Consider the following 16,969-nt stretch of genomic DNA (forward strand, 5'->3'; position numbering starts at 1 on the left):
TCCCAAATATCCTAATCAGTACCGTGAATGGGATAGAATGGAAAAAGAAACTTCATCCATTATTAAAAAAACTTTATCATATCCCTCTATTGTGTATGAAGCTTAGCCCAATTAGATCCTAAATAAAAATTAGAAGCCTTAAAATTCTAATTTTTTGAACTTTATGAGCACCATCTACAAACCATAGATGGAACCAGAGGTCATAAGTGATCCTCATAGTTCAGTTCCTATCTTGGTAAAAAATTCTCTTTGACTCTCTATGGATGGTGTTTACGGATCATGGAAAGAACCAAAGACCCTAGACGGTGTTCGTAGGAAAAGCTTTGAGATCAGTATAAGTGCCCTGAGGTTTATGGACCGTGAATCCTTCTACAAGCCCTAGACTTGATCCATAGATCAAGTTCAGAACTTAGAATCCTTCATGTGAACAAGAAGAGCCTAGTTTATGGTTCGTAGACCATTCTGCGGACCGTAGATTGGTCCGTAGATCCCAATTTTAGAAACCCATGAAATTCAGTTAGCTTTCGATGAGGCTTCTACAACCCATAGAAGTTTCTACGGACTGTAGATGGTCTCGTAGATGCATCCCTCTCTAATTTTCATCCAAGCCTCTACGAATGCTTCTACGTCATGTAGAAGTTTATACAGACCGTAGATGACTTCGTCAGTTTTTAACAAGTATTTTTGTCTTTTCCAAATATTTTTAAGGCTAAACCCTGATGGTTTTACACCTACTTAAGGTCATTATCAGTATTATTCCATCAATTTACTCTCATAATCACTTCCAAGTATTAAGCAAGATTTTAAAAGAAGAAAAGCTAGGGTTTCAAGTGTCTTCTTCAAAGTTTCATCAAGAAATTCATTTTTTTAGATATGTAAGGCTACTCATAGTGTTGGACTAAAATCATCCTCACACCCCCACATCTTAATTCAGTCATTAAGATTCTTACCTAGGGGTTTTACGCCAAGTTCTCTTGAGTTCGATATGTCTTGATTTCCTTATCTTGAGTTCTGAGTATTATTGTTGAGATTATGTTTCTTCATGTGTTATAAGTTCCTAAATTATTGTTCATGCTTATTCTATCACACGGACCCTATTTATTGAAGCAGTCTTAAAGCTCCTGCATAAATGATTTCATACATTTATTTTCAATCAAAGTAAATTCAAGTATTTTAAGTTATCAGTTGAAGAAGAGTTTTAAAGAAACATTGAGTGTCCCAAGTGTATTACTTGATTTCAAAATTCTTCCATTACTATTCATTATGCATGAGTATCAAGAATTTAAGTGAGGTAAGTATTATGCATTATTATTGAGAATGAATGTTGAGGGAATATAAGTGGTTCCAAATGTATTACTTGCATTGAGAAATGCTTGTCTATTTAAAAAGAAAGCATAAAGAATTTGAGAAAGAGGTGTCAATTAGTTAAAGTAAAGTTCATTGTGATTTCAGAGGAGTATTTTGAGTATTTATTCACAGAGATATTATATGAGCATTATTGCATATTTTGGGAGTATTATTGAGCATCGATTTGAGTAAGATTTCAGACAACTCAAATTTCATACGTAGGATAGGATCGTGCCGTTGGTTCGGGTGACTCCTCACTTTAGTACCTGATAAGGACTTTTTATATAGATCCTTGAGTTGAGTTTGTGTCCGTTATCCTAGCAAGGTATTAGACGACTCTGACAATGTGAGCAATACATTTAATCATCATGAAGTTCATAGTGATGGTTGTCGGTTAATAAAAATCCTCAAGAAAAGTAAAGTTATTATTATTATTATTTTAAGACTATATTTATTGCCTTGTTTCAATTGTAAAGCTTTGCGGTTTTCATTACACTTGCATATTTTACTTTCAGTCAAGTAATTTTTAATATTTTTTTTAGTATGAGTATTTAGTTCAGTTCAATATTTTCATTCAACTTTATTACATACCGTACATTTCATGTCCAGACGTTATTTGACGTTACATCTTTTTATGATGCAAATTCAGGTACTTACGATCGCAACACTTCAATATGATTTCTTTTCATCAGTAGTTGGTGAGACCTCCTCGCTTTTGAAGGGCTCCAGTTTAGTTAGTTCAGTTCATTTATAGGTCATTTTTAGTGGAGAAGTCAGGTAGTCGTAGGTCTTGTCTCAGCAATTGTCTCAGTTTAGTAGAGGCTTAATGGACAAAGTTAGTGAGTCAGTTCAATTTATTTATTCTGATGATTTTAAACATTATTACTATTTATATTCAGATCTATTTTTAGACTTTTGCATAAGTAAGATTGAGATGTTTTGAGTTTATTTAAATATTTTTTAATTGTTCATCTTTTAAATCTTCCACATTAATATTTAGTGTTCCGCTCTATAGTCAACCAGGCTAAGAGTTCACTTGTGTCACGATCCAGACTAGGCCCTAGATGTGAAACGACGTTTAGGATCTCGAGAGACCTCAATCAAGCCTCTTAGCATATCATACATGGGCATATATAAGGTAAATAAGACAATAAGATGGAAAATGTAAAATTAATCTAGGGATAACACCTTAAATGCGGAAGACAACATAATCGTCTAACATATCCTCTATAAACTTTAGATGGTGCATAGGAAAAGTTTTTAACTCACCTAAAATGTAAAGAAGTGAAAGTTATAAAAGACATAAAAGAAAATCATAAATGTTGTTTCCTCGAAGCATGAGGACTCAAAAACAAGTAGATAGCAACTCCAAAATCTAGCCATGAGTGCAATGCGTAGAATGATCATCGAACCCTACATTATGATACAATGTAGGCAAAAGTATGCGTTACTACATGGAATGTATTAAGTATATGTGAAACATGCAATGCATGTCTTAAAATGTGATAATGCAATGACCAAGCTAGACATGGTAAAATCCTTTCAAAAGCATCGCTAAAATCATAAGACATGGTCAAAGCATAACATAAGCGAAAATCATAAACCTTCGTGAGAGATACCGTTAATCGACATAAACCATGTGAATTATAACATGGAATCCAATATTTACCTAGCACACTTGAAAAGAGAGGGTACATACTTGCCAAGATAAGAATCATGATTTGCCTAAGTGGGTCAACTAAGCTATTAAGGAATCAAGCCTCAACTATCGGGTAACTTTTTTTAAGGAATCAACCTCTACTAATGGGTGATCCTTTTTCCTACAGTGGCACATAGTTATGGGATAATGGGATTTCTACTAACGATCTCATGCCTTTACTAATGGGTGAGCCTCTATCCCAAGGTCCACTTGGTGCTAAGTAAACTCTCAATAGAATATATAAATCATAATACAGTCATTAGAAAAGACAATAATCAATTAATCCGCATCATAGAGTACATCATAAGAATAACTCCTTGAAAATCATGACCATAACATAAACATGCAAACACTTACCTTTCTAAGCATCTAAATCATGATTTCTTTCATATTATGAGAAAACCTTTTATAACATGGTTACTTTCTTGAAAACATACTTGAATCATAATTCGTAACTTTCATAAGTCAAACATGATAGTTCATAAAATCTATGATCATAAATCCATAGTTCAAAATTAAAATTTATAGCATAATGCATGATCCTTGTAAAATTTATTGAAATCATGTTATTGAGACTAAATCTTGCATGAAAAGACCATTGAAGTTGAATAGAAGCATAATTGAGTTGACCCAATACAAATTGATCAAAACCCTAGAACCATTGAATTGAACTTGATAGAAAAAGGGAGAAGTATTTGGGACTCCATGGGTGGAAATGATCCATGGATGAATTCCACATATCTTGGAGAATTCTAGCCCTGAAATTTGAGAGAGGAGACTTGAAGCTTGAATAATCCTAATTCACCTCAATCCTTTGGAGAAGAAGACTTGAGTTCTAGAGAGATGATTTTTAGTTTTAATGACTTGAGAGAAAATGAGGGAAATTCAAAGGGTTTGGGTAGTTATAGATTTTAGAAATAGGCTTAACATGTCGTAGCCTAAGGATTAATTGTGTAGGAAAATATGAAAATAACCTTGAAAAGTAACTGACGTAGATCCATCAGCGAGATTGGTCGTGCTCACCAACTGAATCGACGATTCGCCAATCTCCTATATTTCCTCGCCTAACCTTCTCGTGTTTTGTGAAAAAATCTATGAAAATCACAATGAGATCAATCTAACTCCCCGATATGATCGGCGAGTCGCCATTCTCCCAATCCTCTTGCCAACTTGCTTTGAACCTAAGCAAAAAAAATCTCTGATCTCTTCAGTGAGATAAGTCAGCTCACCGAACATCGAACTTGTCTTTCCCTCGCAAATCTCTTCTTTTCTCTGCCAATTTCTTTGAACCTTTTAGCGAGGTATCCTTGCTCGCTGAACTCTCTTAGCGAGTCGCAAAAGCTCCCTTTTTTTCGCCAAACTTCCTTGCTCTCTTAGTCAAATTTTCAAGAAAATTGGGCGAGCTCCTGGGCACTTCGGCGGGTCGCCAAATGCACTTGGCGGCAGAGCCTCAACTTCCCCTTTTTCCTTCAAACTTGATCCAAACTTTAGAAAAAAAATTCTCGAGCCTCACAACTTGGGACTAACAATGATTTTCGAGTGTCTACCACGTCTAGGGTGTAGGCTTGGAGCGTGAAAAATGTGATAGAGGGAGTATTAAACAACTCAGAGTCACTCTAGACCTGTCCTATATGTGCTCTTTCAAAACTTCACCAGAGTCTCATTTGGTCCGATCTCTCTACCACTGCTAGTCTTTCTCATAACACCCTTAATCTCCTCAGTCTTAATACACCTACAATTTTCAAAATCTCACCGACTCTCTGAGTTCTCCACATCACCCAACATGATATCCTTATTCCCTACTTCGTTCAAAAGTTTGTGAAAGTATATCATCTTTGTTTAATGTGTGCCTCTTTCGCTATCTTGCTTGCTCTCTTCAGTTCCTTTTAATTATTCAGTATACTAAATATAGATTTTCTATTTTACTTTGTCAATGTTAATAAATAAAAAGAGAATTTATTTTTTGTTTTACATTTATTATTAAGTATTTCAATTTAATTAGAAAACTAATAATTAAATTCAGAATTTCAAAATACTATATATATAATAATAATTATTTAAAATGGAGTGCAAGATATATTTTGTCAAAGTAAAACCAGATGGAGGGAGTAAGAATAAAAAAAAGTGTTTTTATTTTGAAAGAAAAGGGAAAGCGAAGAGAGAGATGTGAAGCTGACTCTTTTACTAACAATGTCTGTCTGTCTGTCCCCCCTCCCACTGTAAGTGACCGTGTCTCTCTTCTCTTTACAGTCGCAATAGATTTTTAAAAATAAAAAAAGAAATGGAGTAGTTTCTTTCTTTTCAGCTGCCATTTGCTTTAAAACTTAAAAGTAAACTAGTATAGCAAGTTTAGTAAAATGGTTGGAAAGACTAAAATGAGGCTGTAATTAGAAAGCGAATGCCAAGTTCTCATAATTCCTACAGGAGTTTGCTGCTGCTGACAACAATACATTTCATTCAGTTCCCAAGAATTTTCTTTTCTCTCCATTTCTAGGGTTTCTACCCTACCCTCTAGGGTTTTGTACCAACACCCATCACCCATCACCCATCACCCATCACCCCTCACTCTACTTGATTTCCCAATTATATGAGTAGCAAATTTGTACAAGTCCTGGTGCATTGAGGAACGTTAGCAGCTCAGCTCTTGTCTACTAAAACGGATAAATTGAGATCGACAGCGACAGCATAAATGATAGATCTTTGTGAAGTTGCTATGGCATTGGTAAAAGTTTAAATCGGCCAAGATCGAACGTCCTTACATATGGTGTCTTGTAATGTTAATTGATAATTGGAGTAGAAAAGATAAATCACTCTTGCAAACATGCATTTTGGTAAACTGGATGACTCTCCCATGTTCCGTAAACAGGTTGCTTCTTATTTCTTCTTTCATCCTTAGCATTACTCTAGTCCTTGCTTTGTTTTTAGCTCTTATTCTTGCTTCAGGCAGTGGAAATTAAGAATTCTCCTGCTGCTTACTCTTTCACTAAAATTCTTGCTTCATTAGTTAAAGATCCAAAGTTATGAAAATTTAGCCACTAAAATTTCAGTTTCGGATTGATGGAAAGTACATTTCCTCTCTTTTAAATCATAAATGCTACTATCATATTTTAATGAGACTAAGTGCTAATTTCTTTTATCTTATTTTAGTGAGAAAGTTTGTAAGTTTTCCATTTCCCATTATATGTTTTCTTTTGATATAGTAATCTCAGATAACATAGTTGTCTATTTCTTAGCTGGAGAGCTTTGATGAGTCAATATGAAATGGGAATGCACCATGTATTTATGCTTCAATCATCTGCTGTACTGCAACGTGAAAACTGATTTGTGGTTACTCCTATTATAAATATAGCTTTGAAGATTGTGAGTTTGGATGAATATATGCAATAACCGCTCCGATGAAGTTGTTGTTCTGTCTTGGTGTACATTGATTCAAAAGTTTTGCCAAGTCAAACCTCTGTGTTCTACTCAAAGAGAAATTTGTTTAGTTCTTTTTCTGGATCCTCACAGATTTTCACTTGTATTGTGGACTGATGTTTGGGTGAAACAGCTGCAATGCTTGGAAGAAAGTGCTGAATCCCTAAGAGAAAGAAGCTTGAAGTTCTACAAAGGATGTCGAAAATACACGTGAGTGTTCTTTGATCGTTGTTTTCGTAATAACTTTTCTTTTTTATCGTTAAGACATTGTTGGCTTAATAAACTATGCTTTGTTCTTTTTCATTTGGTTTCTTATATAATGCTGAGGCAATGAGTGACAGAGTGAGTAATCTACAGTAATTGCTGTTTTAATAGACATACAATTTTTCTAAATGAGTGTGATTTCATCTCAGAAGACTATGAGTGTAGACATCATAAGTTTCTGGTGGTATTCTTGGCCAAATGACTGCCTGATTTTTATTTTTCTATTTTCATTTTTATAGATTCTTTTTGATAATGAAGTTTTTATTGAACTTTGAACTTCTAAATTAGTTGGTTTTGCGTCATAATCTTTTTTTTTTTTTAGAAAAAGAAATAAAGAAAGAAGAAAACAGAAAAAAAGAATAAGAAAGAGTGTCTTCTGCTAGCTAAAAAGAGGTATGCTTCGTGGTATCTGCAACAAATGATTTAATATTCTTCTTAGAATCTTGTTGATGTATCTTTACCGAAATTCTACTTGTTGAAATCTATTATTTTGGAAAGTCATTAGTGTTGCATAAAATCCACAACCTTTGATTAGATTAGTGCAGGGTAGTTCAACTGCCTGTCAATGGACAAGGTCATGGTGAAATCTTGATGATTTATGTTATAGGGATTTAGTGTTTATATCAGTTCAATGGTTTGCTTTGTATAAGTCTTTTTATGGTTGTTTTGTTGATTAATAGACATCCAACCTCTTTTTCTATCCTTGATGAATTTGTAGAAGTTTTCAAGTATCAGGTTTTCTGTTCTACTTTCAGGGAAGGACTTGGAGAGGGTTATGATGGAGATATTGCTTTCGCGAGCGCCCTGGAAACGTTTGGTGGGGGGCACAATGATCCCATCAGTGTTGCATTTGGAGGTATGTAAAGATCTGGTAATATATTCAGATGATGTTTGGAAGTTACACATGTTTATCCTAGAACTACGGGATCAGCACTCCATGAACCATTTTCTTTGTCCACCCTTGTTATTTTTTTTCAAGTGCTAATAATAATTGGCAAAACATGAGATGCACTTCTTGTGGGTTCATAGATGAAGAGACATCTCACAGAGTAATGGAAGCATGAAAAATTATGGTCTGGAAAATATATGATTTTTTCAATCCTTGCCGTTCCCTTTAGAAAAAGTCCAGTAACCTTCTATAGATATTTCAATGATTCACTAATTCACTAACTTGTGCAAAAAAAAAAGTCATACGCTACCCTGATTGTAGACTCAAGTCTCTCTCTATTCTTTATTTTATTTTTGGTTTCTTTGGTATCTGCCTATTTGGTATCGCCATTTGAGGGAACTGGACAATGAGACTTGAACATTGGTTTAACGTCGTACTTGTTTATGTACTCTAGAGTTTGGATCATCTCTCCAATTATTCACATGCCATGTTTGACAAGAATGTCTTAGGGGTTGAGAAAACTTTCTTGACCTGTTGTGCCTGTTCACTAAATATAATTTACTATAGTTGTTAGTGATAGTGAGACTTAAATGAGGATCTTCTACTTGCAACATAGTATGTCTTATAAAGTATCCAGAAAGTATAAGTTAGTGTCCGACTGAAAATTTCCACAACTTTTCTCCCCTCATTTTCGGCATCAGCTAAATGGTGTTTTTCATCGAAAGTTTGTTTGAACAGCATAGAGATATTGGCTCTACTAAATGCAGAAACACCTTTTTCAATATTCTAATTATTGTGCTTTGGCCTTCCCACTTCACTTTGCAAGTTTGGTATGAATCCAGTTTCGACATGTGAACTGTAATTGAATAATGACCCATTAAGTGTTCAGTCACTTATTACGTTCTAATTGTAGGCCCTGTAATGACTAAATTTACTATTGCACTGAGGGAAATCGGGACTTATAAGGAAGTTCTTCGGTCACAGGTAACTTTTCAGTATCTTTTGTTTTTCTATGTAATTGCCGCAATATTCCTTCTGATGCTGTATTTCTCAACTCCTTATTTGGGGCAGAAAGCAGCATCGGTTGCCTTTCAAGAGATGACTTCAAAACATCTATTCAATATTAACCTTTTCTGTGGGGTGTGCTTCTGAATTATTGCCTTGACCAGTTACTTTTCACCTTGATATGCAGTATATGGCTACTAAGTAAGTGCATTTTGATTGAGCTCCACCTTGAGTTCTATTGTGTCCTCGACACTCATTTCTGCACTATGTGTGCTAAAATCTTGCCCATCTTAAACTTTAAGAACACAAACTGAGTTTCACCATCTGCAACCTAAGAAATATGGTTCTATTTCCTGATCAAAAAGAAATATGGTTCTTTTTTTGTTCCCTCTTCTTTTTCTCTCTCCTTTTATGCAAACTTGAATGTTGACTTCGTTTGTCAGTAATTTATGAAAATTCTTGTGCTAGTTGAATTATTTGCTGTTGTATTTCTACTTTAGCGAAATTTTCTGATCCCTTTGATATTTTATTTTTCGCCTGGCATATTTTTTGACTTTACTCATTCTATCATCTAATTTCTTGATATTTCCTCCTTCGAGGCTCTCCTTCCTGTGGAAAGAACAAAAATGTAACTGCAAGGGATTTCTTCTCATCTGCCTAAGCATTTGAGGGAAGATTTATCTGGTACTTGTGTTGTTGGGAGGTAGCACGTACCCGGGAGGAATGGTCGAGATACGCACAAGTTGGCTCCGGGAAAAAAAATAGAATTGCAAGTGATCTATTTAGTCTGATAGTGGCATGTGCATTTAACTAACCACTTCTCCAACATTCATACCGTCTTTTCAGGTTGAGCACATGCTGAATGATCGGTTGCTGCAGTTTGTCAACATAGATCTGCAAGATGTCAAGGTACTACCATTCTTTTACTTCCCTTCTTTTCTAAAAGACATTTTTGATTACTAATACAGGATAATATAAGTGTGTCCCATGACTTTGGTCTAGTGTTAAGTGAAGCGTGTGTCTGTGGGTTAGTCACACGTCACAGTTTTGAACCCTGCCAGTCAAAGTCTGGTATTTTAGTGGATAATGTGGAGGGTGGGTCCATTATCTGCCGTGTTTTGAACAATGGGCCATTGGCCTTTGGGATTTCTCAGTCATTTTAAAAATGAACAAGAACATCCATATGTAAAAAACCAGATTTTGTGGGCTTAAATATAAAACGATTGTGTAAGTATTTGCTACAAGGAGTTTTTTTTGTGCAGGAAGCTCGGAAGCGCTTTGACAAGGCTAGCCTAATTTATGATCAGGTATTCTTATTCCTAATTCTCGTGAGAAATTTCACTATCTGATGAACTGAAGATATATTTTTTCCTGGAGATAACTATTCAGTATGCAGAAATTATTCCTCTATTAACAACAGCAACATCCAGTGTATTCCCACAGGGTGAGGTTTCCACAGAGTGAGGTCTGGGTAGCGCAGAGTGTACACATACCTTAACCTCTACCTCAGAGGTGAGGTAGAGAGGCTGTTTCCAATAGAATCTTGCCTCAAGACAAAAATAGACTAAAGAAAGGCGTAATGGAAGTACAAGAGACACTAGGTAGTAACAAAATAACAGATAGTAGCAGAACAGTACTACAACCAAATAATACTACAATCGAACTACATGAAACAACAAATATCAACAAAATCGATGAACAAGAAACTACAAGCATAGCACTAAGCCTGCTAGTAAGAGCACCAAGATAATACACTCCTACCTACTAACCTTCGACCTAATTGTGCGTCCTCCACACCTTCCTATATGTTGGCAATGGGATTAAAAGACTTATTTTCAGTAAATGTTGTAATGCATTGCCACTACGTATCTATGATCACGATACTCTGGTTTACCTTGATCGTTTTCTCCCATTTAAAAATTTCTCCTGGTGATATATTTTAGCTCTTCAATGGGGTTGAAGGAACTCTTCATGCTTGCACAAAAAACTTTCAAGATATTTGTTTTTCTGAGTTGAATAATAGGAACATTCTTATGTTGTTGATTTAGGGATTTTCTATTATATCAATTAACATTATATGCTCCATGCTGCAGGCTCGCGAGAAGTTTTTGTCACTAAGGAAAGGCACAAAAAGTGACATTGCCAGTGTACTGGAGGAGGTATAGACAGACATAGAAGCTAACCATTCATACTGCCTATAATATTCTGAAGTCACTCTTGTTTAACTTTTGCACATATTATTGCCTACTTTGAAAATAAAGGAAGACAAAAAAACTTAACGCGGTTTTAACTCTTCCAGGAACTTCATAATGCAAGATCAACTTTCGAGCAAGCTCGATTCAGTTTGGTTAGTGAATCTGGAGCTAGAGCATCTCTAGGAATCTCTTAAGACTTTTCGATTCAAGAAGTATTACCACAATAGCAATGGCATGTTGACTTCTTTTTTCTTTCGAATCCCAAATCCAGGTAACCGCTCTTTCTAATGTTGAAGCAAAGAAACGATTTGAATTCCTGGAAGCAGTTAGTGGTACAATGGATGCTCATCTTCGTTATTTCAAACAGGCATGTCATACAGTCGGGAGCTATTCTAGCCTATTTGTTTTCAGTTCTCACATTGTATTTCTATCTTTTAGGGATATGAGCTTTTGCATCAGATGGAGCCATATATCAATCAGGTTTGTCTTTGTTTTTGGTTTCATTGGTGGCAATTTGATATGTGATTGAGGTCGCTTCAATTAAAATGACAGATTAGGTAGCAACAAATTTTTGTTTATTTCCTACAGAAAAGTTAATGATCAAATTTACATTAAGGTAATGGAAAATGAGAATACTTTGCATCCATCTGCAACGATCCTCAGTTTCTTCTTTCTTTTTATACTTAGAATGGTCCAAACTGGCACTTTTCATGTCTCATGGGTCTCAACATGCATGGCAAACATTCTTGTAATGTTTCAATGACTATTTCTTATGTGTTACTCCCTTTCTTCCATTTATGTGGCAATATTTCATTACTAGTTCATTCCAAAAAGAATGACACGTTTCTATATTTGAAAATAATTTTTATTTTGAACTTCCCCTTTTACCCATAATGAGAAGCTTTTGTATTCACACAAATATTATTGCGTGTTTGTGACCACAAGTTTCAAAAGTCTGTTTCTTTCTTAAACTCCATATCTTGTGAAAGTATGCCACATATAAGTTGGAAAAGAGGGAGTGTATTATGTAGCATTGATTCATTGTCTTGCCAGGGGACGTAGAGTGACTAGAATTTGGGAGTTATTGAGCACTTGAGTTGCGGCCGATGTGACATGATATTTGAAATGCATAAATAGTAATCTACATCTGTTGCTGTCTCTAGTGGTAGATATTGAAGTGTCATTTTTTTTGCAGGTCCTGACTTACGCACAGCAGTCTAGAGAACGCTCCAACTATGAGAAGGCAGCTCTTAATGAAAAGATGCAAGAATACAAGAGACAAGTAGATCGAGAGAGCAGGTGGTTGTCCAATGGTTCTAGTGGATCTCCTAATGGAGATGGTATACAAGCCATTGGCAGAAGTTCACACAAGCAAATAGAAGCTGTCATGCAATCTGCTGCAAGGGGAAAGGTGTTGAAACTATTATATCATTGAGAACCCTTGCATTAATTTTATTGTACCCTTTATTATTGCTTTCATGATCTTAAGTACTCCTTTTGTTTACCGTTTGCACCTATAGTCAGCTAAAACTACAGTGATCTTTCAGGTTCAAACCATTAGACAAGGTTATCTATCAAAGCGCTCATCAAACTTGAGGGGAGACTGGAAAAGAAGGTTCTTTGTTCTTGATAGCCGTGGAATGTTGTACTACTATCGCAAACAGAACACAAAACCATCTGTGAGTATTATAGTCTGGGATGTAAAAGGAATACCATCCAACCCTAATTTGTGGTCTATTGAGTTCACTTTCTATTCTGCAGGGGTCAGGTAGTCAACATTCTGGCCAGAGAAATAGTTCAGAGCTTGGTTCTGGACTTCTTAGTCGCTGGCTTTCATCCCATTATCATGGTGGCGTACATGATGAAAAGTCTGTTGCACATCACACTGTAAACCTTTTGACATCAACTATAAAGGTTGACGCTGACCAATCAGATCTGCGGTTTTGCTTCAGGATTATCTCCCCTACAAAGAGCTACACCTTGCAGGTGAATTGCTATAGAATTTTCATTTTGGATATTTCATGCCAACCATTGCACTGTTGTTGCAGGGTGGAGGTTGTGCTAGACTTGTGAGATCAAAATTTATAGGTTTCCCTCTTATTGTAGGCAGAGAGTGCGTTGGACCAAATGGATTGGATTGAGAAAATAACAGGCGTTATTGCTTCTTTGTTGAGTTCTCAGGCCCCTGACAGGGTAACTATTGGAAGCTGCTGTACATTGTTGTTGCCTTTAATTCAGTGCACAATCAATAACAATGTACAATCTTTATTTCAGTGTTTGCCTGCCAGTCCTATGGGAAGTGGTCATCATCGATCTGCCAGTGAGAGTAGTTCATTTGAAAGTTCAGATTTTGATCCGCCTGCAGTTGAAGACCATCCATCTGACAGGCTTATCTCAGCGCATCATGAACGCCCTTTCAGAAATTCACAACAACTACGATCTGCTCCAAAATCTGAACAGCCAATTGCCACATTACGTAGAGTATGCGGAAATGATAAATGCGCTGACTGTGGTGCTGCTGAACCAGATTGGGCATCTTTAAATCTTGGTGTTCTTGTTTGTATTGAATGTTCTGGTGTTCATCGTAATCTTGGTGTGCATATATCAAAGGTGAACTTTTAGATTTCTGCTACGTATATTTAGCCACAGGCTATACTGCCTCTTGCTGGGATCTAAATTCATTTCTTTATTGTGCACATTCAGAGGATCTAAAGTTCATTTCTTTTAGGTGCATATTCATTTGTTTCTAGTTAGAAAAGTTAAAGTTGGGAAGCCCAAAAGTGTCTTCTAGCAATTCCATGGATTTTACTTTGTATTTAACATACTAGAGATTTATCAAGATTTCAAACTTTTAAGCAGTTAAATGGTACAAGATCACCTAAAAGGTTGTTTCTTATACTCGTATGTTTATTGACTGAAAACCAGTTTGTTTGTTTTGGAGGATAACAACCATGTATTTCTTCCTGGTTCATGGCTCTAATATATGTGACTATTTAAAATTCCTTAGGTAGCTGAATAGTCAGAAAAATGAAATTTCTGGAGCTTCTCTTGATGGTAGCTTTAAAGATACTTGTGATACTGGCGTACTGGTAGATTATGAAATGTAAGACCAGCTTTTGCAAGGGATGCATGTCAGTTTTCTTCTTTCTGACAGAGTTGAAGTTGTTTAGAAAATACGTGTTTTGAGCATCTATTTGTATAAACCCCTCTGAACATTGTCCTTTATGTAGTCAACAACCAATTTATAACATTTATATTGGTGCGTTGAGTTTTTTCTCTGCATCTTGTGAGTTGTGATCATCTCTCTGCAGGTGAGGTCACTCACACTTGATGTCAAAGTATGGGAGCCTTCTGTTATAGCTTTATTTCAGTCGTTGGGGAATACATTTGCAAATTCAGTCTGGGAGGAGTCACTGCAAGCTCGAGGTGCTTTCCAAGTTAATGTTTCTGCTGCCAGGTTAGTTACCTGCTCAAATCATTTCTCGTCTGAAGTTTATCTTCATCTTTCTGATGTATCTTGGCCATTGGAAACTGAAGCTCATACAGATCTGATCAAAAGCAACAGCTCTACATCAGCAAGCCAGGTCATGCTGATCCCATTTCAACCAAGGAGAAATTCATCCATGCAAAGGTCTACCATCATTCTCCATAATGGTTTATAAAAATGCGTTGTTTAATGCTTTTCCATCTCTCAGATTTGTAGGAGAGACATCTTTGGTTGTGTGAAGATGGTAATGTTTTGAGTTTCCTGTCACTGTGAGTCTACAAGGATATTGGGGTACTAGCTTGAAAAATGCAGTCTGAGATGAACACCATCAAGAAGATTCCTTTTGTCCCGCTTTTGTTCTTGGAGCTATGATTTTGGCAAACTCTATAGATATCATGTGTTTAGAAATAAAGTCTCTTGCCATGTTTGGGAGCTCGGTAACAGTGGCCCGAGGAATCGAATTATGAAGGACAAAAATGACATTCAATCTTTAACCTGTAGTCCTCCCTTCCCAAAAAGAAAAAACCCAAATAAGTATAGAACAAAATAACAAAAAACCTAACCTGCTTCTCACATCCATAGTCTGTAATTTGTGGGGAATGATGTCTTTTAAGTGCAAAACACTCAAGTGCACCTACGTCAGTTCTTGCATGCAAGCCAGCCCTTATGTTTATGGGAGAATTGAGCTTATTGCTGGCCGTCTAACTTGAAAAGAAAAAAGCTGTCTTTTAAGCATAACATGTTCAATTTCTCCTATAGCATTGACTTCACTTTGACTTTTATAACTTTGGCAATACTTTCCTGGTTAGTATTAGTTTAATAGTTTTTCCATTATCACAGTATGCAGATAAATCATTTGTTCGTCGGACCAAGGATGGTCACTCTGCGGCACAAATGATGTGGGAGGCTGTTCGAGCTAATGATAAGAAAGCTGTGTATCGCCTTATTGTAAGCTCTGAAGCAGATGTTAATGCTCTTTACAAGCAAGTTGTGTCTAATTCTTCCTTAACCCTTGCCAAAGTAATGCTGTTACAAGAACAACCATACACCGATCAGAGTTCTACTTGCTTAAAAATGGACTTGGCAAGTCCAAGTGAAAGGCATATAATTGGGGACTTCGATGGGTGCTCCCTTCTACACCTTGCTTGTGAAACAGCTGACCTAGGGATGCTAGAGCTTCTTATGCAGTACGGTGCAAATGTAAATGCTTCAGATTCAAGTGGTCAGACACCACTTCATTGGTGCATTATAAGAGGCAAAGCTGCATTTGCCAAGTTACTTCTTGCAAGGTAATCAAACATAGCATACTGTGCTTATTCTTATATATTTCCTCATTAATGTTTCATTGTATTAGGTGGTCATATTTCTTAATAATCTTCCTATGGGCAGTTGCATCTTCCTTACAGATTTATCCTTCTGTAAACCATGTAAGCAATGCGATTCTCCATATGTTAAAGTTTGTCCTTGTGTTTGATTAACTGCAGGGGTGCTGATCCACATGCTTTGGATGGGGAAAGTAAAACCCCTTACGATCTTGCATTGGGCTCAAATTTTGATGATAATGATGTCCTTAATCTCTTGTCAGACACAAATGCTTGATCCATTCAAGAGAGTACATACCAAATGTGGACAGAGATTGAAGCTGTACCCTTTGTTTGAAATGAAACCAGGGTTTCAGTTCTTTGTAATTATGTTAGTGAATTTTGTGCTGATGGATCTCCATTGAAAGACACCGCTGCTTGTGCATTAAGGGCTCTTGATGTTGCATGTTGTGGTCTGCAATATTCCTGGGGACTACATGTCTGAATCTTATATTGAAGTATAATGTTAGGGTGGTCTTTCATGCTTGATTTTGGATGTCAGATGCATTGGAGGGTTGCAGTCTTTTTGTGTTGTAAAGCTGTTTTTTCACTTAGCAGTTTTATTGGTGTTTGTTGTTAGAGTTCTATTTTTGTGGCAGGTTCTGGGCATTCGCCTTGGGTGCTGGTATTTTGTGTACATTTTGCTGTTTATTTTTTCTTTTGTGGTGTAGCCTTTGCAGTTTGTATATCTAAATCTAAATGGTATTTTAACTGAAGGAAAAGGATTTGCCTGCCTGTCCCTTCATTGGTTTAGTACATTTGGTGGTGTATGGTCGGGGTAAGTTTATGAACTTGGCCACTGGTTTGTTGAGAGGTAAAAATCTTATTATTATTGTGGTGTTCTCTTAACCAACTTGTTTGCGTGGGGGAAAAAGAAAAGAATAAACACAACTTGAATTGGTGTAAAAATATCATTTATGTTGTAAAAGAGTAACATATATATAACTCAAGTAATAAAATCAAGAATTATGGTAGAGAATAAAGTCTTTCTTCTGTGTCACTTTTGTATCTTTCACATAATAATCATCGTCTATTTATAGTACAAAATATCTTCTCAAGTTACATGAACTAAATGATATTCATTCATTTAGTACATGTACTTCAAAAAGATTTACGGAAGAGATTCACATTTAACGCATTTATGACACTCCTCGTTGGATGTTCATATAAATAATGTGGCTCGTTAAAATTTTTTTAGAAAAAATTAGGTGGAAAAAAACTTAGTGAAGAAAAAAAGAGTACAAATATTTTATGATATGCCTTAAGTGTTGTTTCATTTAAACCTTATTAGGAAAATTCAATGGGACA

General features: G+C 35.9%; 1 protein-coding gene across 5 annotated transcripts; it reads left to right on the forward strand.

Annotated features, from left to right (window-relative positions):
- The first annotated feature begins 5,315 nt into the window (after nt 1-5,315).
- On the forward strand, nt 5,316-16,406 carry LOC129880490 (ADP-ribosylation factor GTPase-activating protein AGD3). 5 transcript variants are annotated; one of them, XM_055954550.1, is made up of 19 exons: nt 5,316-5,912; nt 6,554-6,670; nt 7,480-7,580; nt 8,527-8,597; nt 9,465-9,527; nt 9,881-9,925; nt 10,712-10,777; nt 10,918-10,965; nt 11,085-11,180; nt 11,252-11,293; nt 12,009-12,224; nt 12,361-12,492; nt 12,575-12,799; nt 12,920-13,006; nt 13,088-13,423; nt 14,125-14,270; nt 14,360-14,444; nt 15,141-15,589; nt 15,785-16,406. In XM_055954550.1, the coding sequence occupies exons 1-19, from the start codon at nt 5,821-5,823 to the stop codon at nt 15,897-15,899; spliced, it is 2,532 nt and encodes an 843-aa protein (XP_055810525.1). In that variant the 5' UTR covers nt 5,316-5,820; the 3' UTR covers nt 15,900-16,406. The 5 variants fall into 5 exon arrangements, with proteins under 5 accessions (XP_055810525.1, XP_055810527.1, XP_055810524.1 ...); XM_055954552.1 differs by having other exon boundaries at nt 5,317-5,912; nt 6,594-6,670; XM_055954549.1 differs by having other exon boundaries at nt 5,318-5,912; nt 14,351-14,444.
- Nucleotides 16,407-16,969: the final 563 nt, after the last annotated feature.

The sequence above is a fragment of the Solanum dulcamara genome, chromosome 2, assembly GCF_947179165.1.
Source record: "Solanum dulcamara chromosome 2, daSolDulc1.2, whole genome shotgun sequence".
Taxonomy (NCBI): Eukaryota; Viridiplantae; Streptophyta; class Magnoliopsida; order Solanales; family Solanaceae; genus Solanum; species Solanum dulcamara.

What these genes read in the sequence shown, in the direction of transcription:
- LOC129880490 (XM_055954549.1), top strand. Translation starts at nt 5,821, where the DNA reads ATGTTAATTGATAATTGGAGTAGAAAAGATAAATCACTCTTGCAAACA. An exon ending in CATCAGTGTTGCATTTGGAG is followed by an intron (nt 7,581 to 8,526) that starts GTATGTAAAGAT and finishes TTCTAATTGTAG; the next exon opens with GCCCTGTAATGACTAAATTT. An exon ending in AGGAAGTTCTTCGGTCACAG is followed by an intron (nt 8,598 to 9,464) that starts GTAACTTTTCAG and finishes CCGTCTTTTCAG; the next exon opens with GTTGAGCACATGCTGAATGA.